This window comes from Balaenoptera musculus, chromosome 6 (assembly GCF_009873245.2).
Source record: "Balaenoptera musculus isolate JJ_BM4_2016_0621 chromosome 6, mBalMus1.pri.v3, whole genome shotgun sequence".
Taxonomy (NCBI): domain Eukaryota; kingdom Metazoa; phylum Chordata; class Mammalia; order Artiodactyla; family Balaenopteridae; genus Balaenoptera; species Balaenoptera musculus.
This window is the reverse complement of record NC_045790.1, coordinates 34,913,374-34,940,774: the sequence shown is the minus strand read 5'-3', so window position 1 is coordinate 34,940,774 and position 27,401 is coordinate 34,913,374. Positions and strand designations below refer to the sequence as shown.

The 27,401-nt window shown below is 49.7% G+C and overlaps 2 protein-coding genes across 11 annotated transcripts in view; both read right to left on the bottom strand.

Annotated features, from left to right (window-relative positions):
* Window positions 1–1,791: 1,791 nt before the first annotated feature.
* C6H9orf24 (chromosome 6 C9orf24 homolog) lies at window positions 1,792–15,794 on the bottom strand. 2 transcript variants are annotated; one of them, XM_036855933.1, is made up of 8 exons: window positions 15,689–15,794; window positions 15,281–15,394; window positions 7,431–7,575; window positions 5,220–5,332; window positions 4,150–4,225; window positions 3,701–3,935; window positions 2,383–2,469; window positions 1,792–1,933 (listed from the first exon to the last, which is right to left on the bottom strand). In XM_036855933.1, exons 3-8 carry the CDS (start codon window positions 7,522–7,524, stop codon window positions 1,828–1,830), a joined length of 711 nt encoding a protein of 236 aa, XP_036711828.1. In that variant the 5' UTR covers window positions 7,525–7,575; window positions 15,281–15,394; window positions 15,689–15,794; the 3' UTR covers window positions 1,792–1,827. The 2 variants fall into 2 exon arrangements, with proteins under 2 accessions (XP_036711828.1, XP_036711825.1); XM_036855930.1 differs by lacking the exon at window positions 15,689–15,794 and having other exon boundaries at window positions 15,281–15,415.
* A 178-nt stretch (window positions 15,795–15,972) lies between these two features.
* Window positions 15,973–27,401, bottom strand: part of FAM219A (family with sequence similarity 219 member A) — a 54,031-nt gene continuing 42,602 nt past the window's right edge. Inside the window, exons 2-6 of one of the 9 annotated variants that reach the window (XM_036855606.1) lie at window positions 23,542–23,641; window positions 20,519–20,669; window positions 20,176–20,256; window positions 19,496–19,550; window positions 15,973–18,950 (exon numbers count right to left, since the gene is read on the bottom strand). In XM_036855606.1, coding sequence (XP_036711501.1) covers window positions 18,792–18,950; window positions 19,496–19,550; window positions 20,176–20,256; window positions 20,519–20,669; window positions 23,542–23,641 — 546 coding nt within the window. In that variant the 3' untranslated portion in view covers window positions 15,973–18,791. Of the gene's footprint in view, window positions 18,951–19,462; window positions 19,551–20,175; window positions 20,257–20,518; window positions 20,670–23,541; window positions 23,642–27,401 lie in introns of all 9 variants that reach the window. The other 8 variants (XM_036855607.1, XM_036855608.1, XM_036855609.1 and 5 more) reach the window with 8 other exon arrangements.

The window sequence follows — 27,401 nt, the reverse complement described above, 5'->3', positions numbered from 1 at the left end:
GAGAAGACCGGATTCTGCTCTGTATTTTGCAAAGTCTTCCCCCACCCACTCCCCTTGGTGGCAGCCCTTAGAAGTGCCCCTGATGCGAGAAGGTGGGCGTGCCCCGCTATACAACTGCACCCAGGAGGAATGGGGTGCAAAAATACTGAAGATACTAGAGGCTCCAGAACACCCCACCGCTTGCTCCCTGAGGGACAGAGAAACAGGGCTTTTTTTTTTTTTTTGGCTGCGTTGGGTCTTCGTTGCAGCACGTGGGCTTTCTCTAGTTGCAGGAGTGGGGGTTACTCTTCGCTGTGGTGCGCGGGCTTCTCATTGCGGTGGCTTCTCTTGTTGCGGAGCACTGGCTCTAGGCACGCGGGCTTCAGTAGTTGTGGCTCACCGGCTCTAGAGCGCAGGCTCAGTAGTTGTGGCACATGGGCTTAGTTGCTCCGCGGCATGTGGGATCTTCCTGGACCAGAGATTGAACTCATGTCCCCTGCATTGGCAGGCGGATTCTTAACCACTGCGCCACCAGGGAAGTCCCCCAGGGCTTTGTTTTTTAATTTTTTAATTTAATTTAAATTTTTTTTATACAGCAGGTTCTTATTAGTCATCAATTTTATACACATCCGTGTATACATGTCAATCCAATTGCCCAATTCAGCACACCACCATCCCCACCCCCCCGCGGCTTCCCCCCTTGGTGTCCATACGTTTGTTCTCTACATCTGTCTCAACTTCTGCCCTGCAAACCAGTTCATCTGTACCATTTTTCTAGGTTCCACATACATGAGTTAATATACAATATTTGTTTTTCTCTTTCTGGCTTACTTCACTCTGTATGACAGTCTCTAGATCCATCCACATCTCAACAAATGACTCAATTTCGTTCCTTTTTATGGCTGAGTAATATTCCATTGTATATATGTACCACAACTTCTTTATCCATTCGTCTGTCGATGGGCATTTAGGTTGCTTCCATGACCTGGCTCTTGTAAATAGTGCTGCAATGAACATTGGGGTGCATGTGTCTTTTTGAATTATGGTTTTCTCTGGGTATACGCCCAGTAGTGGGATTGCTGGATCATATGGTAGTTCTAGTTTTAGTTTTTTAAGGAACCTCCATACTGTTCTCCATAGTGGCTGTATCAATTTACATTCCCACCAACAGTGCAGGAGAGTTCCCTTTTCTCCACACCCTCTCCAGCATTTGTTGTTTGTAGATTTTCTGATGATGCAGGGCTTTGTTTTGTAATTTGAAATTTCTTGATCATGAAACCCTCCAAAATTGTTTTGGACCTCTTGGACTTGGGTGGGGGAGGGCAGCAAGGGTATCTGAACATAGACTTTGGGATCGCTGTGATGGAGACTCTGGGAACAGAGATAAAGAGCTTTGAGTATAGGGACATGGCTCTGACCGTAGGATGGGCAATTCTGGGTCCACTGAGATACGGGGGTGAAGGGACATCTAGGTTTGGGGGATATTGGGGAAATGGCAGCTGTGGGGCCCTCCTAGGATGGGAGGTAGATGGGCCCTCCTGCATGGCTAGGTGGGCCCATTAGTTTGGGCTCTGGGATGGAAAGGAGGAGGTCATGCCCCTCATAGGGCTATTGCCATGCGTCAGGAAGGCACTCAGGGCCACCCAAGGGAAGTACTGAGATGATGGAGTGGGGAGGGCTCAGGGCAAGATGACTTTGAGAAACTGTATCTCAGTTGAGGGGGCTTGGCAGAGGCCTGAGTGACTGGCTCCTCATTGCCAGATCCTGCTGGGTAAGGACATGAGAGGCAGCCTTTAGGATGAAGAATTTATTCATTGTTCAGCCCCCTTGGCCCGGCCAGCCCGGGCTCTACCGGCAGTGGTAGTCAGGATAGGTCTCGGACACAAACTCAGGGTGGACGACATAGTTGTTTCTCTGGGGGCCACCGGTCTTCTTGAAGTGACTTGTGTCCCATCTGTGGGGAGAGATGGGTCAGCCCTTTTGGACCCTCATACGTCTGACTCCAATTCTCAATGCTAATCTTATCCCAACATTTTGCCCCGAATAATGGCCCTAGGCTCCAACACTGACCTCTTGACCTCAGGGTCTACTGTTAAATTTTTGATTCCCAATACCCGCTCCCTAACACTGACTTTTTACTCTTTAATTCAAGCCCTGAACCTAACGCCCTGATCTCTTGACTCTAAGCCCCACTGCTAACCTGTAAACCCTCAATGCCATCTCCATGCCCTCTCATTTAGTTGCCAGCTTTGACTTCCCCATGGCACCATCGCCCCCTGGTGTCATCTTCCAGTCGGTGCATCACAGCGGTCAGTTATCCCAACTAGTCCCTGGGTCCCCCGCCATGCCAAGGTTACAGCTTCTGTGTGGGTGCGCATTTGCATGTGTGTGCGCCAGATTTACCTGAGGTTCGGACAAGGGTAGTATGACGGCGGGGGAGTTATAACAGCACATTGCATTCCCGGCCGGTGCTTGCAGGGCGATACAGTCCTGGAGAAGGAAGCGGTGGGCAGGAAGGGGTCGGACCTTTTGACTTCCCTCTACGCCCCAACCCAGACCAAGACTCTGAGCCGCACTTCAGGTGTCAGTCCTACGGCTCGGAGATCCTCCCTTCCGGCCTCCTGTCCCTTCAAGACCTCGAAACGTCGCCTCTGGGAAGACACCTGAAGTCCCTCTCCCCCTAAGGCCTCGTTTCTGCCGCCCAGGCTGGGCCGCGGAGAACGCTGTACTCTGGGGAGGGTTGAGGTACAGTCACTGAGGACCTGGGAGCCCCCGGATCCTCAACATGGGACAGCAATTACTCCAGCTTATCGATGAGGCGACGTTTCTCAGGCTTAGGCACTTTCTCGCTCCTCCACGCCCTTGTGAGGGATAAGACCCAGTTTCAAACAATGAATCAGTCTCTCTCAGCCTGGGGAGGGACGGGGTATCACCACGGGGTTAGGGACAAGGTTCAGGATCTCCCTCCCCCTTTCACAGCTCTCTAGACAGACGCGGACATTGGAGTTCTCCCAGGCTCAGCCAGCCTTGTCTAACGCCAAGTGCAGGGAAAAGGCCGCGTTGCAGTCTGGGCTTCTGCTGAGCGCCTGAGCTTCAGTTTCCTCCACAATAACACGCGAGGCTGTCTACACCCAGAGGTGGTGCGGGGCTCCGAGGAGGCCAGGGCCCTTCTGGTAATGCGGTCACCATTTCCTTGCCTTCTCAGAACCCACCGATGACCCTGCCCATTACCAACGGTGACCCGAGGCCCAGGAATAGGGGACACTGTTCTGAGGACACATGGCACTCCGCAAGCTAGAACCTGCGTCTCCAGGGCCCGGTGACCAGGTAGGGGGCGGGGCCGGCGGGTGTGGGAAGGGGGAGCAAACTGGTGTGCGGAGTTTGTTCCTCAAAGAAACCCTCGGGCAGAGCCTCCAGAAGACGTACAGGAGCCAGGTTGACCTTGAGCCCAGTTCAGGAGGGATAGGATCAGGAACTCGGGTATCTCCGTGCAGGTTCACCCGCCTCAGCCGTACGTTCAGGCCGTGAGGCCCGAGGGCGGGACAGGGAGGCGCCAGTAAGCGGACCGCGCGGGCTGGAGGCGGGGTGGGGTCTGGCACAGAGACAAGTCAGAGCAAGAAGTGGTTCGGGATGGAGCGTCCGCAGCTGGGGTAGGGGGGACTCTAGGGGCGGGGCTTGCTTGGGGGCGGGGCCCGGCTACTGCGCGCTCGGTCCTGCGAACCTTGCAGTCGGCCGCTCTGTGCGCAAAAGCCGCAGGCGACGTTCGGTGCAGGGTGGCCCGGCGACGCAGTAGTCCATGCCGCGCAGACAGTAGTGGCGGCCCGAGCAACCGCTTTCATAACCCTGGAAGGGCAGGCGGCCCGGCAGCGGGTCCACACACCCGCAGCGGGGCGTGATCTGCGGCAGCGGCTGCTTCCGTGACAGCGAGTTCAGCATGTTCACCACTACCTCGCGCTCTGCGCCCACGGGCCCCAAGCCCGGGAGACCCAGACACAGAGTCACAGGAATGGGAAGAGACAAGGTCAGAGACAGGACGAGATGGAGACACAAACAGATAGAGACAGGGTTACAGCCTCTCCAGGGCCCTCGGCCTCCGCCCCGTACCTCGGGTCTCCATCCCTCCGTCCTTCTGGCCTACCCATTTCCCTCCACTGTCCCACCATCCGTTACCGTAGGCGTTGAGTCGCTCCGGCTTAGGAGGGTGCACCAAGGGCATTCCTCGAACTACTGTCTCCATCCCGGCCTCCTGGAAGTGGCACACACGCTGCCTCAAGCTCTGACCCGGAAGAGTTCCTCCTTTGGGGGTTCTCCCAGAACACCCAGACTAGTCCCAGGCCGTGCCTTCTCCCGCCCTCCAGAAGCTCCCCTACTCTCCCACGTTCTGAGTGTTTGGGGTTGTCGCTGGGCAACGCGGTTTACTCCGCCTCCCAGGTGGTGGGGGTGGGGGAAGTGGAGCCGTAGGTGGACCAGGTCTGGACCTGCACCTCTGACATCCCTGTCTCACCGTTTGCCTCTGATTTTACCCTTCTTTGTCTAGCCGACTCTGTGTAGCTGTGTCTCCGTGTCTCTCTAATAGGGATTTTTCAATATTGCAGTGTTGCCTGCCCATCAGAATCACTTGGGGAACTTATGAAAAATTCTGATTCTGATTCTTGAGGAAGTTCTGATTCAGAAGGGTTTGATCAACCTGAGGTCAACCATCAACCTACAGTTAAGAGCCCCTACTCTTGCCTGGTATCCTTACATCTTCCCTCTTTCTTCATGCCTGAGGCTGTGGCTGGACTCTTTCCTATCTCTTTGGAAGACTCTCCTGTATCTATCTGCTCTGCCTCTGGATGGCCTTGTTCTCCCTCCTTTGCCCTTGCTCACATCACAAAGGAGGGGAGAGAGGAGCGGGTAGACTCAGCCTATCAATGACTTCTTGACCAGACCATGTGGGAAGGTGCCAGGTGGCAAGCTTCAGGAAGGTAGCACCTCAAGGAGTGCACACCAGCCATGTCTCCACAGAGCCTAGCCAGAGATTGGGACCCAGAGGCCCAGCACAGCTTCACTCCTGAGCTCCCTTGTTTCCTAGAAGATATAAACCCTAGTCTCACAAATGGGAAAAGGCCTTGGAGCATTGTTGGTGAGAAAAGGATGAGAAACTAATGGTGAAATATCAGACACTGTGGTTTGGGAGGCAGATGGGGGGTGGGGGGTGGTCCCAGGCCCCAGGCATCTTTGCTGGGCACAGTAGATACCTTAGGCAGCCGGGGAAGGTATGAGGCACGTTTGTTCCAGCCCGTACAGTTGTAAGGTCCCATCCTCCATGTATTATACCGGTTACCGCACAGGTGGTTTGGGTTGCATTTGTCTGCTTGATCATAAGGGTGGAGACATAAGACAGTATTACTCCTTTTTCTGTCCCAGGATCTGGGACCCCTTAGATGTTTTTCCTCGGATCCCCAGCACAAAGCTGGACTCTCACTGATCTCCCTTAGGCCAGAAAAGCCCAGCCTGGCCCCATACTTGTCTTAGACACTGAGATGCAGCCTATATCCCACCTAAGACAAGCTTCTGAGTGGAGCCTGGGTCCTTTGAGCGGATCACTTTTCATCCTGGCACCACCCTCTCTGAATCAGCCAACCTGGAAACCCTGGAAATGGGCCTCCTCCCAAATCCTCCCTCTCATCTTCCACATCCAGTCCCCCATGATATCACTCCTGTATCTCTGCAGTGCCTAAACCAGGAGACAATAATGTCATGGTTAATAGGATGGACTCTGTAGACCGACTCCTGTGGTTCAAATTTCAGCTCTGCCAGATATTAACTGTGTGTGACCTTGATCTAGTTAATTAATTTCACCTTGTCTCTGTTTCCTTAATTTTAAAATGGGGGTAATAATACTATCTACCCCATAGGGTCGTTGTGAGATTTAAATAAGTTATTGTATGTAAAACATTTAGAACAATGCCTGGCACAGAGAAAACTATCATCATCATCATTATTATTATTGTGATTATTATTGTTATTAGCCTACTGGTCTTCCTGCCTCATTCTGAAATCCTACAATCCGATCTCTACATAGAAACTATGGCACTTATGATAAATGAAAATCTGACCAAGACAGTTCTCTACTTAAAACCCTCCAAAGCTCCACCCATCCAGTCACCTAAGTGTCCTGTAAGTTCCTCTCTGATCCACCACGCTAACAGTGTGAAAGAATACATGTGAGAGATTAGGAAAGGAGTTCTAGGAGCCCTAGAGGAAGAGCAGGTGCGTGTATGTGTGGGGCAGTGTGTTGGGACTTGGGAGTTCTAGGTTGGTGGGTTGGACATACTGAGTTTGAAGTGTTTGGGGCCATTCAGGTAAATTTGCTCATAATCAGATAAAGGAAAGTGGAATCCTGGTAAGAGGACAAGGCTAGAAATAAAGACTTAGAGCTGTCAGTAATTAAAGATATGGGTTAGATTAAATGGTCTCAGGAGAGGAATAAGGAGAGAGGAGGGCTCTGATCAGCAGCCCGAGGAACCCCATGTTTCCAGAATGATTAGACAAGAGACCCAGGAATTTGAGGCATCAGAGAAGCTGAGGAAGGAAGGAGTTTCACAGAATAGAGAGTGGTCAGAGTGAAATGCATAGGGTAGGTCTCATGAGGAAAAGACTGAAGAGTCCCATGGATGAAGTAATTAGAACCATACAAGAACAGTTTTAATAAACATTAAACATGAGTGTAGGAGATGCAGACTCCCAATTTCAATTGAAGATTAATCATCAATTCATTCAACAAATACTTATGAAGCCTGCTGCTATTCTAGATGGAGGGGGCACAGCTCTAAATAAAACAAGACTCTCTGTTCTTTTGGAATGTACAGGGAGACATAATAAACACCTAACCAAATGAGAAAGATAATTTCTCATAAGGCATAAGGAGTGAGGAAGTAGAGACATAGACTCTATTTCCAAGAATCTTGGCTGTGAAGGGGAGGAGCGAGAGAGAATTTTTAGACAGGAGGAAATTAGAAAAGGCTTCCAGGTTGAGGGGAGAGAGATGTGGTGAGGCAGAGGGTTGCAGGAGAGAAGGGAACCTGATGGAACAGGGTCACTAAGAAGATGGGAGGAGATAGCACCGGAATACACATGGAGGAATTTGTTTGGAGGAGGTTAATGCTCCCTCCCTCTCTCTAGGGATAAGGCCCAGGCCTCTTCCAATTCTTTGGCATAGACTGGGAGCTCCCAAAAGGCAGAGCCTGGATCTCCTCCTCCAGGGTCAGGGGTCAGGATCAGGGTCAGGCTAGGTGGTTGGGAATCAAGCTGGAATGGGGGTAATTAGAGAAGAAGCCCTGGTCGAGGATGGGGATAAGGTTTGTATAGGATCAGGGTGGAGGTCAGGAGTCAAGTTGGGTTCAGGGGTAGGGCCTTTGTTGGGGTCACTGAATGGGGTCACAGTTGGGTGATGGATGAGGCCCTACCTTCCTCTTGAGAGAGCCAGTATTTCTCAGGCAAGTAGGGGTGACCTGGTATGGAACTCTTATAGCTGTAGTCCTGCACAGCACACTTGACCATCTTCTGCAGGGCTTCAGGATCCACGTGGCGCTGCACAGTCTGAGTCAGGCCCTGGCAAGGAGAGAGGGGAGGAGATGGCTAGGTGCATGGAGACCCCAGCCTTGGTATCCTGCTGGACCTAGATTTAGCCCCTATTGAGGTCAGCCCAGGTGGGTCTCCCAACCCTCTCCCTATGCCAGAGGGATCCCCAGGCCAGCCTTGGTACCCTCTGCATAGTTCTTTTGCTTGAATCACCCTTTTCTTCTTTTTCTTCCATCCAAGTCTCGGACTTGGAACCCAACATTTTCCCTCAGTCAGAGTGGTTTTCTGATGTTCTTCTCATTTCTGTCCTTTCCTTGACTGGGACCTATAAGGGCAGAGCTGGGTGTTCCTGTCCTCTTTCTTCCAGACTGTGTGCTGCCTGGGAGCAGGGCCTGGGTCTTCCCCAACAGAGCAACAGGCCCATGGAACAACCTGGAGCCTCAGGAAAGGCTGGCTGCCCTGGGAGCTGGCTACCTTAGGCAGGTGTTTTGGACAGGAAGGGCTCTCCGTGAACCTGGCACCTTGAAGGAGATGAAGGATGGGGCCAGAGGGGCACCTACTTTAAAATCTAATTCTCTGACTCCAACCTGACCCTAATTCTGCTGTGGCTCTCATCCTGACACCAGTGTTACCCTTGACCCTGACATTTACGTTGTGCTGGTCCTCATCCTATCCTGATTTTTTTCCTGATCTTGGTTCAGGCTCTGGGCCCCTCTGCTTCTTGGGGTTCACCTCATCTTATCCCAATACCCCTTGTTTGGCTGGATCTGTAGAATCCCAGATCAAGGGCCCCCTTGTCCTCAGCCAAAGGCAGATTGCCAAGTTAGTTGTGGACCCATGTCTCTGTAGGCAGCTGCGATGAAAAGGAAGCTGGGTTACAGGGGTGGGACACCCAGCAAAGTCAGACACCAGAAAGGACTTTCTCATCATAGTGGGCAGCAAGGTGCTGGGATGACGCCATTGCACCGCATTTCACCCTTATGATCTGAAGAGCAGAGGCTTCTCTTGGCCTGGGATGAGACCTTGCTGCTCCTACTCCCCTGAAAACCCCCCCTCAGCTGAGGGGCTTCTTGGATCCTCCGTGCCCAGCTGAGGTTTTGTTCTGTGGGCAGATCCTACACAGTCATACTCCATATGGGTGGAGAGGCCCCATGACTTAGCACTCCCCTGAGTTTTACATACACACAAACACATGCATGTCCAGACATACACATAGATCTGTGCACCCAGATACACTCATAGACAGATGTACAGATGTACATCTATACATACACACTCAGACACGCTCACACACACACACACAAATAATCATTTAGAAGAACTCACAGACTCTTCATTGTTTCCATTCGAGGCTTTCCTCAGATGTCTGTAATCTTTGATTGTCTGCTCATGTTTATGAGCAGGAGACTAAAAAGGCTCATTGGAGCCTTTGAGCTGTGGGTGGGCATCATTGTAGGATGCTCTGGCTAGACTATTTGTTGCAAACTCTGTCAGTATCTGTAGGTCTTTTCTCTTGGGCTGATCAGATCCCTCGGAAGAGACTCTTTCAGTCTTTGGCTTGAGAGTAGTGACCTACCTGCCATTGTTCTGAGAACCTAGTGGAGAAGAGGGCTGCTGGGGGTTTAGCATTCAGCATATGGAGGTTCATCTGTTTTCAGTACGGTACCCTGACCTTAGCTGGGCCTGGAATCCCCAGTCCTGAGATCCTTGCCAAAAAATAAGCCTTCTGACTTTTGCAGAGATGGGCGAGCAGTCACCCTACGGCATGGAATAGAAGAGGGGGTTTAATTGCTTCTTAGCTTTCAAATCATTGTTGTTTCAGCCTTGGTCCTGTCCCATCTTCTGTTCCAGAGAAACCTAGTATTACCAATTTCTGAGCCTTTTAAAAATTCTGCAGTTTTAAGTTGAATTATGTCTTGTGTTTCTCACTGCTGGCTTTGGATTCAGCTTTCTCAGATCTGCTATGTCAGTTACTACTTATCTATCACACTTTCCAGCTTCTGAAATTTTGTTGTCATTGTCCTTTCTCACTATTCTTGCAAATTTATGTCTTAAATATGCATTTATTGTAGTTTTCAAGGGGTTTTAGGAAGGAGTCAAAACGTGTTCAATTTTAACCCAGAGAATTATAGTTCTCTATATATTCTACATATTCCTTTGTCAGTTACATGTTGCAATTATCGTCTCTCAGTTTGTGGCTTGTAACTTCATTTTCTTTTTGGTGTCTTTTTTTTTTTTTTTAAATTTCTATTTATTTATTTATTTATGGCTGTGTTGGGTCTTCGTTTCTGTGCGAGGGCTTTCTCTAGTTGTGGCAAGCGGGGGCCACTCTTCATCATGGTGCACGGGCCTCTCACTATCGTGGCTTCTCTTGTTGTGGAACACAGGCTCCAGACGCGCAGGCTCAGTAATTGTGGCTCACGGGCCCAGTTGCTCCGTGGCATGTGGGATCTTCCCAGACCAGGGCTCGAACCCGTGTCCCCTGCATTGGCAGGCAGATTCTCAACCACTGCGCCACCAGGGAAGCCCCTTTTTGGTGTCTTTTGATGAACATAAGTTCTTAATTTTAACATAGTTGAATTTATTCATCTCTTATGTAGTGTTTTTGTGACTTAGGAAATCCATCCATAATCTAAGATAATGGAGATAATGTCATAATTTTTTCTAAAATTATACAGTTTTACTTTCCATATTTATGCCTTAATCTGTCAGGAATCTGTTTTGGGGTTTGGTGTGAATTAGGGGATCAATTTAATTTTTATCCACATGGATAACCAGTTGTCTCATTGAGTAATCTATCTTCTCCCACAGATTTGTAATGCCACCCCAAGCCTGATACATCTTTTCCCATAGCTTTACTTTCAGTCATCTCTGTTGCATATCGTTTCCATATATGTGTGGCTCCATTTCTGGTCTGTTTTATTCCATTAATCAATTTGTGTATCCCTACAGTAATATTATGCTTTATGAATTTCTATAGCTTGGTAATAAATATTAATATCTGACTGGGCAAGTCCCCTTCTTCTTCAGGTGTGTTTTAGCTAGTTCTTGGGCCTTCACTCTTCTCTATAAATTTTAAAAAGAGCTTGTCAAATTCTTCAAAAACTCCTGTTGAGATTTTAATCAGAATTGCATGGAATCTTTACGTTAGTGACTCTTCCTATTCATGAGCATGTTATGCCTCTTCATTTAAGTATTTTTTTTGAAGTATTCAAAGTTTTATAATATTATCCATACAGTTTTGCACACATTGTTAGATTTATTTCTACTTACTCTCACTCTTTGTTGCTAAAATGATATATATATTTTAAGATTATGCTTCCTAAATATGCTTTTTCTCTTAAATTCATCCAACTTTCTAAATTCTCTTATTCTAATAATTTGTAGATTCTATAAACACAACTGTATCATCTGTGAATAATGACAGTTCTTGTAAAAATTCCTTTCCTAGCCTTGTACCTTACATGATATTGTTTTCCAATATACAATTTACATGATATTGTTTTCCAATATTTTGGTTCTTTCTTTAAACTTTACAAGTTAAAAATTATTATAATTATTTTCTATGGACAATGTTTGTTTAAATTTATCTCATGTTTACCAGTTTCTTAGCTCACTAGTCCTTCTTGCATCTCAGACCTTCCTTTTGTTATCATTTTCCTTCTCCCCAAAGTGTATCCTTTAGAAGTTCCTTTATTATGTCTTTTTAAAAAAATTTATTTAATTAATTTATTTTTATTTTTGGCTGTGTTGGGTCTTCGTTGCTGTGCGCGGGCTTTCTCTAGTTGAGGCGAGGGGGGGCTACTCTTCGTTGCCGCGCACGGGCTTCTCATTGCGGTGGCTTCTCTTGTAGCGGAGCACGGGCTCTAGGCGCGCGGACTTCAGCAGTTGCAGCACGTGGGCTCCGTAGTTGTGGCTCGCAGGCTCTAGAGCGCAGGCTCAGTAGTTGTGGCGCATGGGCTTAGCCGCTCTGCAACATGTGGGACCTTCCTGGACCAGGGCTCAAACCTGTGTCCCCTGCATTGGCAGGCGGGTTCTTAACCACTGTGCCACCAGGGAAGCCCCCTATTATAAGTCTTATTGTAGTAAATATTTTAGTTTTTGTTTGTAAGTGTTTTTATCTTTCTTTTGTTCTTGAAAGGAAGACACATTGAAAATAATTTCTCTCTGCATGTTTTTAAGGTCATCTCTTAAGCTGGTATTGTGCAGTTTCACGTGTTACCTTAAGAATCCATGGATTCATTTCTCTTGTTAGTTGTTGAAAATCAAGAGCCTTTGTCTCTTCAGATAATGACTACTCTCTGCTCTTTCCTTCTGGAACCCCGAGTAGTTGTGTGGGATCTTCTTTTTCTTTCATATTGCTTAATGTTTCTTCCATATTTTCTATAGCTCTCTGTCTCTCTGTGTTGCATTCTGGGAAATTTCTTTTGCTCTGTTTTTTTTTTTTTTTCCCCCACACTGCACAGCTTGTGGGATCTTAGTTCCCCAACCAGGGATGGAACCTGTGCCCCCTGCATTGAAAGCATGGGGTCTTAACCACTGAACCACCAGGGAAGTCCCCCTGCTCTGTTTTTCATTTCACTGATGTTCTTAAGCTGTGTCTAATTTGCTCCTTAATCCATCCATTGAGTTTTGGTTTTAACACATATATCTTTTATTTCTAAAATTTCATTTCTTTAAAAAATCTGTCCATTCTTTTAAAAATATAATCTCTTGTTGCATCCTCATTTTGATGAGTTCACATTTTGCTCAGAAAAATTCATAATTATTTTGTGTTCTTTAACTATTATTTCCAATATCTGACCTTGGAGGTTTAAGTCTGCTGTTTGTTGTTTCTGTTGACTCTGTCATATGGTGGTTTGTTTCCTTTTGTCTTTTACTGTGAGCTCAGAGTTGACTGACCGTACTCTAAGGATACCTGGAAACCTACATTGAGGATATTTTCCACCATAGAAGATATACATTCATCGTGCGTGTGTGTGTGTGTGCGTGTGTGTGTGTGTGTTTGTGGGGGTAGCAGGGAGGAAGGGAGCCAGAGATCACTGGACTTTCTGGCTCAGTTTGGAATTTACAGGTTCAGTTGCTCCATCTTTCAGCTAGCTAAAGGCTTAAACTCCTGCTTGTAGGACTGATAGTGGCGTTCGTCCTCAGGGCAATCCTGTCTTCTTAGTATACTTACCACTCATCTCCACTGACAGTCCAAAACAAAATGAAAATTAATTTTTATGCAGGACGTAGTTGTTTGGAAGCAGGAGGGCCCTTCAGAGTTTCTAGACCACCATACTGCCAGAAGCGGAAGCCTTTTCCTTTATTATTAATCCCGCTGCCATCTGACTTTCATTCCTCACCACTCACTGAAGCTGTTTAGCCAGGCGACTAAGTGTTACTACAACCAAGAGATCCCTTTCTGTGCTGACAGCATTTGACACCGAGCTTTGTCTAATAATGCTTTCTTTGTTGGTTTCTCTATGATTTTCGCCCTATCACTGTCTCCTTTTATGGCTCTTCTTCCTTTACCTACTCCTGAAATATTGATATTCTCCAAAGTCCTATCCTTGGCCACTTTCTTACTCTTTTTTTGGCAATCTCTATGACTTCAGCTACCACCTATATGTTGATTTCAGAATTCATGTCTGTAGCCCAAACCTCTTTCCTTTGCTTCAGATAAGTATATCCAGCTACACAGCAGACATCTTTTCCTGGAAGTCCTTGAATATTTTTGTCCCCAGATGAACTCCAAATCTCTCTCTAATCTGCAATTCCAAATCTCAGTTGGTAGCACTGCCATTCCTCCAGTTTTCCAGAGTCCAAAACCCAGAAGTCCTCTTAATCTCTCCCCTCTTCTTTATATCGAGATGGTGACCAAGGTGTGTTATCTGCGTCCTAAGAATTCCCTCCTATTGAGTTTGGAAAAGCAGGCAGACACTCTTATATTTTGCTGGTGGGCATGTAGATTATTATAACCCTTATCACAGCAATTTGAAGTGTATATCCAAAGTTTTTTAGAGTCACATATCCTTTCTCTCAACAATTTCTATCTATGAATTTATCCTAAGGGAATAGTTGATATATACAAAGAATGTACAAGAATAATTATACTAGCAAAATTTTATAAATAATCTAAATTTCCGATAATATAAGATTCCTCAACCATATTTTGGTACATTCATAAAATAAAATACTATAGTCATTAAAATTACATTATAGAATATTTTTGATACAGGAAAATGTACTTGATGTATGGTTTTGTGAAAAAAGCAAGATTCAAAATATTAGTATATGACACCACCTTCATAAAAAAATTTGCTTCCTGAAAGGGCATAAAATAATAAATTAACAGTAGTTATTTTGGGTAGTGAGAATTATAGGCCGTTTTCTTTGTGCTTCTCTGAGTGATCCCCACTTTCTGATTGAGCATATATTTATTTTGTAACTATAAAAATTATTTTAAAAAGACTCTCTATTCAACAGTAGGAGAGTACTATTGAGAGTATCAACGATAGTCTCCTATTCAAAAATACTCTCCTATTTTTCACTGCTACAGTCTCTCCTTATCTCCCACCTATATCCTCTTCCCTCATCCTTCACCACCTCACTGGGCTTCCTGCCCTCAACTCCAGCCCCTTCAATCTCCTGCCACAGTGGCCAGAGTGTGTCACTCACAATGCAAGCATGACACTCCCAGGCTCAAAAGTCTGGACCATTATGACCACATTTCTCAACACAACCTGAAGCCCTTCATGGTCTGCAGGCTTCTCTCTTATCATAGGGCTGGCCTCTCCTTCTGCTCCAGTTCTCAGTTCCTGGTGGGTCCCTGCCCCTGGGCTGCCCTTTCACATTTCTCTTCTGCTCGGAGCGTCCTTCTTCTGGATCTCTTAGCAGACCTGCCCTTCAAGTCCCGGGAGCGGCTTTCTGGCTGTTATACCAGCACAAGTCTCTGCTGGTGCATGTTCCACACTGGGCAGTCCTACTTTGTTCACTTTTTGCCGAGAGATCCTCAAAGGCATGGCTTGGCCCTTCACTGTAACCACATTGTCCCTGACACATGTAAATACTCAGCAAAGTTTTGTTGGGTGGTACACACAGATTAAACTCCCTTGGGCAGAGTCACAATTAGACTTACAGATCTTCTCTCCATTTTGTGAAAGCCGCACAGCCCCACTTGGCCACCTGTCTTCAAGTACAGACACAGGAGACTGTAATAAGCACGCATAAAAACATGCCTGTAGGCAGAGCCCACAGGCAGCCTCAGGGCCTTTGCACTTTCTGATCACTCTGCCTGGAACCCTATTCTTTCAGTTCTTCACATGGCTATTTCTCACTCACCTTTCCAGTCTCAGCTCAATGTCACCTTGAAAGAGAGAGACCTCTTTCATTACTTCTATTTAAGTAGCTCTCCCTGGTTACTTTCCATTTCCAGTACCCCGTTTATGTCCTTTACAGAATTTGGGACAATTTACAAAACTCTTATTTATTTCCTGATTATCATCTATCTCTCCCCATCTCCTACCCTGGTGGAGTAGGAGGGTACCATGAGGGCAGGATCTCATATTACTTTATATATATCATGATAAATTCCATGCCTAAGCAAATGAATCACACACACACACACACACAAAGCTACAAATAATTACAAACACATAATGACAACCACACACTGTCAGTGATCCAGACACCCACAGCCGTACACTCTGGACTGCCTGCCGCCCAACCCCCGCCCCAGCTCGCCACTTACCGGAGTCACAAACCTGTTGGCTTCCCAGGCCCACAGAGGTGGGTCCTTATAGACCTCCTTGATGGAGGTAGGAGCCCTGTAGGAGTCACTGTAGGTGCTGATGGGGGTCTTGGTCTTATGGGAAAAGAGGAACATAGTGGGGTCTAGGGGATGCCGTGGTGGGCTCTACCTACCAGGGGCTCCTGCAAGACATCAGTGACCACCCCCCCCACTTTCCCAGACAGCTCTGCAGGTGCCCCAGCTGCTGCGACCCCCCCTCCTGTGGAGGATCTCTCAACTTCCCTCCCTCACAGCCTTCTTGCTGCTACCCCACCCTGATTCCCTCTCTAGGATGGCCACTGCCCATTATGATATCACCTGGCTCAGCCCCATCCCTGGAGAGGTGAAGAGGTCTGATTTCCTCCCTACCCCAGTCTCTTCCTGCCTCAAGCCTCTCAAAAGAGCCCAATTTCCAAGAGTTCACAAGGTCCCTGGAGATCTTCTAGGCGAAGCTTCTCACTGTGATGAAGAGAAACAGAGATTCCGAGGGGTCAAGTGAGTCATCCAGGGCCGTTGCAGCTGGTCGGTGGCAGGCCTAGCCTGGGAGCCCACAGGTGGAGGTAGGGTGAAATGTGCGTTCAGAGGATCGGTCCTCTGCCCTTCCCGGCCCATCTGCCCCTTGCCCCCATCCCAGGTAGGGAGCTGAGGCTGGCTTGTTTGATGCTTTTAATATCATTATTTGTGTTACACGATACACAACCAAGGATGATGGTCAATACTGCGATGGAAATGTTAAAAAAAATTTTATACACGGCTCATGTCTTCCACACACCTTCCTGGAAATAAATTAGTGAGCACAGAGAAACCTGGCTGGGTGGCAGCCAGAGCTGAGGGTAGAGGGAGTGTTAAGGCAGTATCTACAAGGGGCAAGGGTGGCAGGGGGCAAACTAAGGCCTCGATTCCTCCCCTCCAACCTCCCACATAGGGAAGGAGGGGACCATGCACTCTCCCTAGACCCAGAAAGTGCTGGCTGCCAGCTTCGTACTTCTCTCCGCTACACTCGCTACACTGCCTCAGCTAGAAGCCCTTGCCTGCCAGGGAATTAGGTATATCTTGTGGGGAGGGAGCCTTTCCCTTATTCCTCAGGGCCAGAGAGGTTGAGCAGTGGGCCAGAGTCACACAGCATGTCAGCAGCAAAGGCAGCAGTCTAAGTGAGCCTTGGCGGGGGCCCTGCCTGGAAAAGAGGAGGTACCCATGTTCTCGAAGGGTGAGTCAAGGAGGCCAGGGTGGTGGTGGTAGTAGTAGTAGGAAGCTTGGTTTTGGGGCCCAGATGACGGGGGGTGGGTATGCTGACCAGGGTGGCGGGGGAGAAACAGGCTCAGGTGGGGGCCAGTACGGGCCTTGTGAGTCCTGCAGGTGCCTTCTCCGTCCTTGCCTCCCTTTGGCATTTTCTCATCATCTAACCAGAGTCCCTGCACTGGAGGAGTTAGGGGTGGGTTGGAGGAGTTGAGGGTGGAGAGCTGCACCTCAGCACTCAGGAGCTGGCAGCCCCTGGGTGTGGTGCAGGGAGAGGTGCTACCCCTCCTAAGCCAGCAGCCTTCCTCTCTCTTCTCACTGCCCTCGCCCGCTTCCAACTCCCACCTCCCAGGACTGGCAGCCAGGAACTGGGCTGTGGGTGTGTCCTGTGCACGCTGGCAGCATGTGAGTGGTATATATTAGAGTGGATTGGCCAGCGTGTGTGGGGGGTCAGCATGGAGGAGTGGCCCTGGGATACGGGGTTTGTGCGGCATAGACCTGACCAGGCATGGGCTATCTGTGCTTTTGCTTTCCTTCGCACGGGGCAGATCTATACTGCCCAGGCCCAGGGGAGGGCCTTGGTCACCTTCTCCCTCTTGATTTTCATCCTCAGCTTTTCTAGCAACCACGCCCACCCCTGCCACCACCAAGTAACAGCAGCAGAAGCAGTAGTACATACATTCTGACTCTCAGACACCCCACACAGCTACACACACCATAGATACCCACATATACGTGCACATCCACAGACACACACAGACACACACTCAAGCATTTCCCAAAAGATCCAATTGCATTCAGGCATACGCAGGTCCCACAGGAACTTCCCCCTCTCTTTTCCACACTGACGCGCAACTCAGGAAGCCACCAGATGTACTCAAAAGACACACAGAGACCTCCTTATCCACCTCCACAGAAATTCCTATGAAGAAATTCCTTCAGGTTTGGAAGAACCTTAAAAATAATTTCAGATGCTGCTCATTGTACAGTGGAGGGAACTGAAAGCCAGAGAATATAAGTGGCTTGTTGGAGGTAACGGGGAGACTGCCGGAGCTAGGACCAGAACCCAGACTTCTGACCGCCAGCCCACTGCACTGCTGAGCAGCCTCTCACACTGTTAACAGGCCACACAGTCACTTCCCCACCGGGACGCCGCAGACATCTGGAGACACAGGCCCAATGCAGAGATGTAGACACACGCCCTCACAGCCCCAGGCACACACACGTTCTGCCAAGCTGTCCCTGCCATACACATGCAGCCACTGTATTCTCTTAGGCTTGCTTCCTTGAAGATTCTTCCTGGGAAACAGCCTCTGGGATCTTGGGCTAGAGTGAGACCGGAATGAGGCATTCGAGGCCAGCCTGAACTCCTGCTTCCAGCCCGGGACAGAGACCAATGAGCAGAACAGAAGTGTAAGTGTGTGTGTGTGTGTGTGTGTGTGTGTGTGTGTGTGTGTGTGGGGTGGGGGGATGAGGCAGGGCACAGAGAGATAGATGCATTAGTTATAGGGGCAGGTGAGGGCAGATCATACCACCCTAAACTCTGGCTGTCTCTAAGGCCCACCTCACCCTCCACACAACCCAGAGAGCAAGGAAGGGGGTGAATGGGGCAAAGAGGAGAAAGAAGGCAGTGATCCCCGAGGGGTGGGGGACAATATCCCACTGGGCAGCTTTGTCAGGCTTCCCATCTAGAGATGAGGGGAGAAACGCAGATGGTACGTGGGCCAGCAGGGGGGCATGTGGAGGCGGCTCTAAGGGGCTGGGCCCTGCCCCTACTGCCCTGGGCCTTTCTCCTTCCCAGCGCCTTTCCTTGGCTGGTGCTGGGGGATTCATGGCTTCACGTGGGTGGGTCCAAACCCCTGGCTTTGTGATCCCTCCCCCACTCATTACTGTTGGCCTCCCTGCAGTCCAGTCACCCCTTTCCTCTACTGGGCTGCAGCTTTGGGGAGGGGGCAGGATGCTGGGCAAGGTCCCCCAAGTAACTGAACAAACCGCCCCCTCCCCTCCTCAGCACCCCCGGGGGTGGAGAGAGACCCGGTTTTGGTTTCTCCGGCTCCATGAACACACAGAGGTACACGTCCTACCATAGGAGGAAGCAATGACTGTTACGAGGTTGGCGGCTGTAGGGGGCGCGGGGGCCGGGGGCAGGTGGACGAGCTGGGGAGGGGTTGGCCCCTGCCTGGCCCAACCTGGCCCCTGGCAGCCCCATCCCGGCCGGCCGCAGCGGCCCCGCCAGCTACTGAATGTGGCAGGCGGTGGAGGACGTGGCCTGGCAGCACATGCAGGTGGGGTTCACGGACTTGGGGGGGATGAGGTCCAGGTCCTCATCGTCGGGGATCTCGTCTAACCGGTAGCCGTCCTTCAGCAGCTGGATGTTCAAATCTTGGTTGATCTGCTGTAGGCAAAGGGGAGGGAGGTCAGGCTCGGGGCCATCTGGAGACACCACGCAGGGCCGGGGCCACATGCCCAGGCCATCGGCGCCCAGCCCGTCCCGTCCCAGGTCTCTCCGAAACCCCAGGCTTTGCACCTCCTCGGCCCCAGCCTCAGTTCCGGCCTCCCTTACAAGCACGTCCTCCCGGGGCCCCGCCCCGCTACACACCACACCCCATTCTAAGGGCAACTTCCCACCTTAGGTCCTGCCTCTGTTCGGGCCCTGCCCTCATTTCAGGCCCACTCCCGTAAGGTGTCGTCTAGGTAAGGGCCCTGTTCCAACCCGGGTCCAAGCCCCGCCCCTAATCCTGGGCTCCCGGCACTAGAGGCGGAGTCCAAGGCCTCACCTTTCTTTCCGGCCAGATCTTATCCCAGGCCCCGCCCCCGCATGGGCTCCGCCTAGCTTTGCCCACTGCTCCTCTCAGGGTGTGATTTGGCGTTGGCCCTACCCCTTCTCTTGGAGGTGGTCCTGCTTACGTGTGTTTAGGACGGGAATGGATGGGGCCTCACCTCAGCAGAGGAGTAGCCAGAGGAGGAATATCTGGACATGTCAAAGTCATCATCACTGGCCGCAGGGGAAAGAAGACAGAGAGGAAGTGACTCCCAGATATTAAATAGAAAACTCTTTACCTCCCCCCACCGCCATCAGTCAATACCTCACCCCTCCCCGACACTTCCAAATAAACAGCACGGTCTCAGTAAAAACTGTGCTTGCTGTGCGAATGCAGTTTTAAGACAGGTTCCCTAGCTCCACCCTTCTAAATTAATTGCCCCCCTTAGCCTCCTAAATCCCCCAGAGCCCTCCCTCCTTTTTTTTCTAGGCTCAAATTACCCTGGTTTGTTGGGTTTTCCCAAAGTCCAGATCTAGCCAGGTATGTTCCCAGCAGTAGGGCGCCTTCCTCAGAGGGGGCAGGGCGCCATGCAAGGCATCAGGGCCCATTTTAGGGGCAGCCATTGGATCAGCTGTCCCAGGAGAGCAGTAGATTGCATAGATCCCTTTTCCTCTCTCTGTTCTCCCCCACCTCCAGGTAAAAAGTTCCATTCCTTGGGGGGGGGTTCACACTTGGAGAGCTCCCGGCTGAGGAACACCCCAATTCCGACAATATAGCAAGTACGTCCTGTACAGCCCACTTGTGTGTTTGCACAGGCTGCTGTGGCTTGCCCGGCTGCCCCAATGTCTCTGTACACACCTGTCCGTGTCAAGGGCTACCAGTGGCTTCTCGTCTGGGCTCTGGTCAAGCGAGGAGTAGCCTTTATTGGGGACGACCAGCCTGGGTGGAGAATTTTGGGGACTGGATTGGCAACTGAAGCACACAAGCCTGGCAAGGAACTGGGTTAGGCTGTGCCGACCACCTCCCTCACCCCTACCCCACCCCACCCCACCCTCGCCACCTTGGATCCTGCGAGACTCTCTCCTCTCAGAGAGGAGCTGGGCCTGAGGAGGGAGGGAAGACGGGAGGCTCAGAACCAGCAGAGATAGGTGCTGGCTGGCAGGGCCCTGGTGGGGTGGAGCGGGGGGGGGGGGGCCTCTACCTTGTCCGGGCCATGACATTGTTCTTCTTGGGTTGCTGGTTGACGGGGCTCCCCATGCTGCCATTCTTCAGGGAGCCCTTCCGGGCCAGCTCCCGCTGCTTCTCTGCAGGGTAACACGGGAAGGAAGCTGTGTCCTGCCCACAGTGGCACCCTGCCTTACTGTTCGGGGCAGCCTGGGCTGGGCCTCCATGGTGAAACCCCTTGCTTCTCTAAGAACTGAGGCAGGGATCCAACTCCAGGCCCTGATGCTCGGGAGAGACAGTACTTGGCTCTGCACAACCTGAGGCAGTAGTGAGGGGGCAACATGAGGAGGCTGACCCCTGTCTTCCAGGAGCTGTACTCCCAAGTGGGGCAGCTAGTGTGTGCTTGATTCCAGAGAAAGGTTGGAGCAGGAGAGATAGAGCAGAAGGATGGCAGGGCTTCCTGCAGGTGACACCTTGAGATGGAGAGAGGAGGGCATTCTAGTAAGGAGGGATAGTGTATAGAAAAATGCATTTAGAAGTTGAGTGTAATAAGTGTGGATGTGGATGGGATGGAGGGGTGAAGATGGAGGGAGGTCATTTTAGAAAAGTAGGTTACATTTATTCAGTCATTTATTTATTCAGCAAACATCTGTGTCACCAGTCATGTCTCAGGTCCTGTGCTAAGGGGCTGGGGGCTCCCTCTGAATACAGACTCAGAGCATGAAGGCCTTGAATGCCAAATAGACGAGTTAGGGATTAATGCAGAAGGAAAAGAAGCCACTGAAGGTTGTGGAGTGGGAGGGGCAGCATGGGGCTGGCAGGAGGCTGGGGGAGCCCCTCTGCCTAGACTACTTCTGACTCATCTGTCAGCCTCTGAATTCTCTGAGGCTCCATAGCCTACTAGATTCATGGGGCTGGCAACCAGGTGACCTATTGCCTCATGTGTGGCCCTGCTACCAGTAGCCAGTTGCTGCCTGGGCCCTAGAGGAGGCCTGGCTACCCATTCCTCCTCGTCATTTCAGCCCTGATGTAGGAAAAAGGACTGCCAGGGGAAAGCTCTCATAAAATAACCACAAGCTCCAGAGAGGAAGGATGGGATGGGCATTTCCAGCTACTGTGACTCTGGAATTTCCTCGACCTCCATGTCTCCATGTCTCTCATCTCCCAGTCTCTAACCCTCTTTCTTTGCCACTGCTCATCTGACTCCCTCAAACCTGCCTCCACCTCCTTTCCAGCAGGCAGCACCTGCCATTACCACCCCAAGCCTCTAGGGGGTGCAATTTGCCTTAAAGTTCCTGGTGGGGATTTTCCTCAGTGCAGCCGGGACAAGGTTGTGAATTTTATACAGGAGCTTTGGTGGTAATGTAATGGGCAGGACAAAAAAGTGTTATTTTATTTTATTTAAGTGTTATTTTAAAAGCATGTTGGAATTGTTTGAAACTGAAAAAATGCTAACAATAAACTGGGAAAACCAAACTACAGACTACTATGCAACTATTTAAAAAATGAAGTCATTCTCTATACAATGATATTGGAAGGGGTTCTAAGACATTAAGTGGAAAACAAAAACAAAAACGAAAAAAGTTTCAGAAAATATGTACAGTATGATACCACCTGTGTTAAAATACAAAATAAAATGAAAAAACTAAAAAACGCTTGGAATGATGATCTCTGGGGAGGAGAATATGATGGGCGAGAGTAAAGGAGAACTTATACTTGTTAAAATACTTGTATTGTTAAATTAAACAATAATAAGCAAATAAAACTGGCTGCTCAAAAACAGTTTGAGTTTGGCGTCCTGGGACAATGAACAAATTCCACTGAGAGGACTGCTCTCTTGTTTAGAAAAACAGCCTGAGGGGCTCCCCAGATTTGGTCTGGAAGGAGAAAAACAAGGTTAACAAAAAGCTGAATAACATAACAGGACTCTGTGAAAAGGAGTACTAGCAGCTGCAGAGGGAGAATGTTTTAGAACAGATGGGAAAGGGTTCTCAGGACTAAGGAGGGGTCCAGTATTTGATGGGCAGCTGGAGCCTGAGGAGAAAGATGGGCAGGAGGGTGGCAGGGATGGCAGAGAAGTTTTGAAGGATAGTGATGGCCTGTATTTAATTGTTAACTCTTTCCTGGATGCACTATGTTATAATTTCTCTTCGTGAAAACAAATTTTTATTTTTTTATTTTTAATTTTTGTATTTATTTATTTTTGGCTGCGCCTCGTGGCTTGCGGGATCTTAGTTCCCTGACCAGGGATCAAACCCAGGCCCTCGGCAGTGGAAGCACGGAGTCCTAACCACTGGACTGCCAGGGAATTCCCCGAAAGCAAATTTTTAATTACAAGTCTGTTATGCACGGCAGCCCTGGGTGAGTGAAACTGGTCCCTGAAGGGAGAGACACAGTGTTCGGCGTCGGGTGAAGTGAGAGCAGCAGCTGCGGGAGCTCTGGGCAATGGTTGGGAGACATGTGACTTCAAAGGAGCAGGCTGTAGCATAACCTGACTTTGGAGTGGACGTGAGATAAACCCCCAAGGGAAAGGTGACCCTGGAAAGTGGGGGAGAGATTTGGGTTTATTAAGAAAATATGGAAAGCTCCCCCAAACAGGAGCCAACGAGATCCTGAGATCTCCAGATAGGCTGACATAGGAATGGGGAGAGGGACTCAGCTTCTAGGCTTTGGGAGCCTCATTCCTTTCTACCCCTTAGACATAGCAACTGACACCCCACCTCTGAGGCAGCTTCCTCTTAGCCTGGTCCAGTGTTTGATGGGACTTCCAACCCACTCTCTGGGGTTCCATGCTTTTACCCCTGCAGCTATCCCCTGGAATACCTGGAGCCTTCTTGGCCTCAGAGATGCCTCTAGAGTTCTGGGCTCCTGTAGAGAACTGTAATTTCCCTCTTGGCCTTGCAGGAGATAAGGTGCCTGGCAGTGCCAATGACTTGGTGGCTGGAGTCTTGGAATCAGCTAGCCTGAGTTGGTTTATTTGTGGTACCTCATTGTAGACCCAGCCCAGAGCACCTTGTCTGTCCACTCCCCACATTTCCCTCACCCCCCAGACACACTCACCCAGCTTCACTTGGAGCGGGGATGGTTTGTAATTCATGGCTACTGACTCACCCTCCCGGGCGTCACAGTCTCCGTCTGAGATGGAGGCGGCGGCTGGGTCCTGGGGGAGAAAGCAGAGAGATCGGGAGCTGTTAGGGAGTGAACACAGGGGGCTGCTCTCACCTGTCCTCTGGAGGTATTTTTCTCTGGCAGCAGGCAGGGTATTCAGGGAGGGAGGGACAGACCCATCTACCATGGGAGGAAGACACTGAGCTGGGTGGAAGAGCCAAGCATCTCAGCCCTACTTACACCCACCTGGGTGTCTATCTTTTAAGTCCTGTGTGATCCACCTCCCCCAGGAAGCCTACCGCAATTCCTTAAACCCAAAGGACCACCTTCTCCAACCTCCCATACTAGTTGCCCTGCTCCTCAGGGCCCTTCCTATGTACTTGTTTGGAAAGATCTTTCTAGATTCTTGTGAGTTTAAGTCTGCATTAGGTCAGGGTTGGTGCTCCCTGAGACAGGCCTTCTCCCTCTGTTTCTCCTAGCACTGGATGATCCCTTCACAGGATCCAGAGAACTGACTGTCCAAGCCAGGCTAGACTTCAAGGCTGCAGCCACAGCAGTTCTAATGAGGACTTCTCCATTTCACAGATGAGTCCTAAAGAGTGTCTCCTGCGAGAACCTAAACGGTTGGCTGAGAATGGTAGGTGAGAAGACAAATAATGACAAATCAGCCGGTGGCCAGTTAGTCCTGTGTTGCCCACACAGGGCTTGACGCTACAGATGACAAGGAAGGTAGGAAAGCGTGCATCCCGTGCATCGTCCAGGGTCTGCAACTGTTTCGATCTCCCTCACTGCTCTCCTTACTGACTTCTTCCCATTGCGATGGGCGCTGTGCTGCCCAGAGTCCTACTCTAGCCTCACTATTCCCTCCCAAACACCCCAAATCTCTGCTACAAGATCCAGGGCCTTGGCCCACCCTGCCTCAGTCAGTTGGAAAGGGCTGGAGCCATTCACATTCTCCCTGAGAAACTGATGACCAACTATTGATACAGGTGCTGCCACCCTAACCATCTGCCTTAGGCGGTATGCCTAAGGCCTAAGGATTGCAGAGAGGATCCAGCGTTGTGCCTGCTCTGCCTCTGGGGACAGGGAGCGCAGACAGATAGGCAGGCAGAATGCTCCAGGCCCAGGGATCTGAGTGGCTTCTGGTGACCCATCAAGGGAAGGGTATATAGCCATTAGGGTGGTTTCTGTTCCCTTTAGAATGAAGCAGTGGGGATGAAAACACACTTGTCACTAAGGGAAAAGGGAAAAGTCTAGAATGTTTGGGAGGGAAATCCTGGCCTTGTCTATGTTTCCTTAGGCCATCCAGAGTGCAAGGCCCAGGGTGGGCTGTGTTGCCATAGTGGTTTGTGAGCTCCCAAGGGCAGAACCTGGGCTTGTGTCCTCTGCTCCGATTTCCATCCTTAGCTGTCCTTGAGGGGGATGGGACAGGAAGGTAGAACAGGTGTCGGGGGTGGGGGGGGGCGGGGAGCTGCAGTGCCTGCATCCCAGGCAACTTCCCATGCCACAGTCTTTCCAAGTCCCTCATCCTCTGCCTCCCTGGCTCAGCTCCTTCTTGGGAGACTGATTACTGGCAGCATCTGTCCCCTGCAGCCCTGGAGCAGGAGGCCTCTAGTGGCCCTTACATGCCTCTCTGTGGCCAAAACAGCCTCGCAAGTGCTGCCTGTAGGGAACGTGGAGACCTGCCGGCTGAGCTCTAGGCTGCAGGGAGGGCTCACTCCCAAAGCAGCCTGAGGGCGGGCTTCTCAAAGGGTAAAACCCATAAACGTGCCGGTGGAGCCCTACCAGGGAAGCAGTGGCAGATTTCCAATTTCCTCTACTTTTTCTGTAGCGTTTGTCACATGTCACACATACCACATCCATTTGGAAATGGTTTCCTCCCCTGGCTTCCAGGACACTATGCCCCTTGGCTTATCTTGCCTCTTTGACCATCATCTCTGCCTCCTCCAACAGCTAACTTTAAGAACTCAAGCTCTCAGGCATTTGGGGCTAACTCCCTCCTCAGTGCAGATGAGTTCATCAGAGTTTCTTCTCTCAGGCTGGAGGTACTAGGCTGGAGGGAGATGGTGCAGGAGGGATGGGGGGCTGGGAAGCTGTTGAGCCACTCTGGTCACAGGGACCCACGTGTGGTCCCCGCGGCCACTGGGCAGGTCCTAGTGGCATTTGATCCCTGAGTGAAACTGCCAGTCCCTTTGGGTCAAGAGCCAGGGTGCAAAGCCCTAGACTGAGAGGTCCCATGCAAACTCACCATTCAGCATTTCCCCGTCATTGTCCATGATAGAAGGCCATCTTAGTGGCAGGAACAAAGATCTCTGGCACTGTGCCTGCAAACTGAAGCCTTTACTATGGGCTTCCTGTATGTCTTTCCTGAGACATGCAGCCAATGCACCATGACCATCACATGGAAATGTAATCAGGGAGATTAAATGTGAAATATTCATGAATATAAGTATCAGAGAGGAATCCAGGCAGAAGGAAGCATCTGGCTCCAAGAAATCAGGGAGAATTTAAAATGCCCCCCAAGGACACCAGACAGGAGTTAGCTAGATCCAGGAACTAGAGTGGCGATTAGCAAGATTATTAATAAACAGTCAGCAGAGACAGACATTGAAATGCATCTCTAACAGCAACCCATGCTTCTACAACCCTGCATACAAATTCTCCAAAGACTACAGAGATGATTAATAGCTCAATCTCACTGTTTCTGGGACAGAATATATAGGCTAATGGCCAATGCAAAGCCAGTATAACTAGAGGAAGGAAAAAGTGCCAGAAGAATCTTTAAGAGTTAGTCTGGTCCAGTGCTTTTCATTCAACTGTGTTTCCTGAACCCTGTGCCTTGGGCAGGGCTGAGTGAGAGAGGAGGGTAATAGGAGGGGATCTGGCTTGCCTTCAGCCAGAATAGATCCGCTTTGATTTCATTTACATATCAGCCTTTCTGCAAGATTTTGGTTGAAGAAAGTGTTTTATTGCTTTTTAAAAAAAGGTGGGGGAGGGGTTTAAAACACATTGATTTAGTCAAATCTTTTAACAATGCTTTACTATAGATCTTATTAAATTTACATGAAAACAATACAGGGAGATCAATTTAGACTATTCTTTTAAAAAATCCCGGGGACTTCCCTGGTGGTCCAGTGGATAAGACTGCGCTCCCAATGCAGGGGGCCCGGGTTTGATCCCTGGTCAGGGAACTAGATCCTGCATGCATACTGCAACTAAGAGTCCACATGCTGCAACTAAGAAGTCCACATGCTGCAACTAAAGGTCTCTCATGCCGCAACAAAGATCCCGCATGCCACAACTAAGACCTGGTGCAGCCTAGATAAATGTTTTTAAAAAGTTAAAAATCCTCTAAAATTAAAAAAAAAAAATGATCCCTCTTTAAAAAAGAAAATCCTGGCTCCTCCGTTTACTAGCTGTGTGGTCTGGGATTTAGTTTCCTCATCTGTAGAGTGGGACTAATACTAATACCTATGTCAAAGGTTTCTGTGAGGATAAAGTGATACTATGTAATCTAGTGCTTAATATGCAAGCATTTAGAATAGTAGTTAGTGTACTACATACTGAGCACTACATTTGTGCTAGCTATAAAGTTTTTATTAGTACAGGCTCCGTGGGACGCACACAATCATGAACAATGTGCCCTGGCAGTGACTGATCCACAGCAGCAGCCCTGGCACCACACGTGCTGGGGCCTGGCTTATGTGGGAAGGTGTCTGTGGAATAGATGCTCCCTCCACAGGGTGAGGAGGGGCCTGATCAGGGGGCATTCTGTCTCCTCTCTCGCCTCACTTCATTATGCTGCATTTCTC

Bases quoted from the DNA above. Each gene is read 5' to 3' on its own strand.
- C6H9orf24 (XM_036855930.1), bottom strand. From the start codon at position 15,415: ATGTTCCTCTTTTCCCATAAGACCAAGACCCCCATCAGCACCTACAGT. The intron at 3,936-4,149 runs GTAACGGATGGT...CCGTGGGCGCAG, and splicing joins GGAGCGACTCAACGCCTACG to AGCGCGAGGTAGTGGTGAAC. The intron at 2,470-3,700 runs GTTCGCAGGACC...TTCCTTCTCCAG, and splicing joins ACAGAGCGGCCGACTGCAAG to GACTGTATCGCCCTGCAAGC.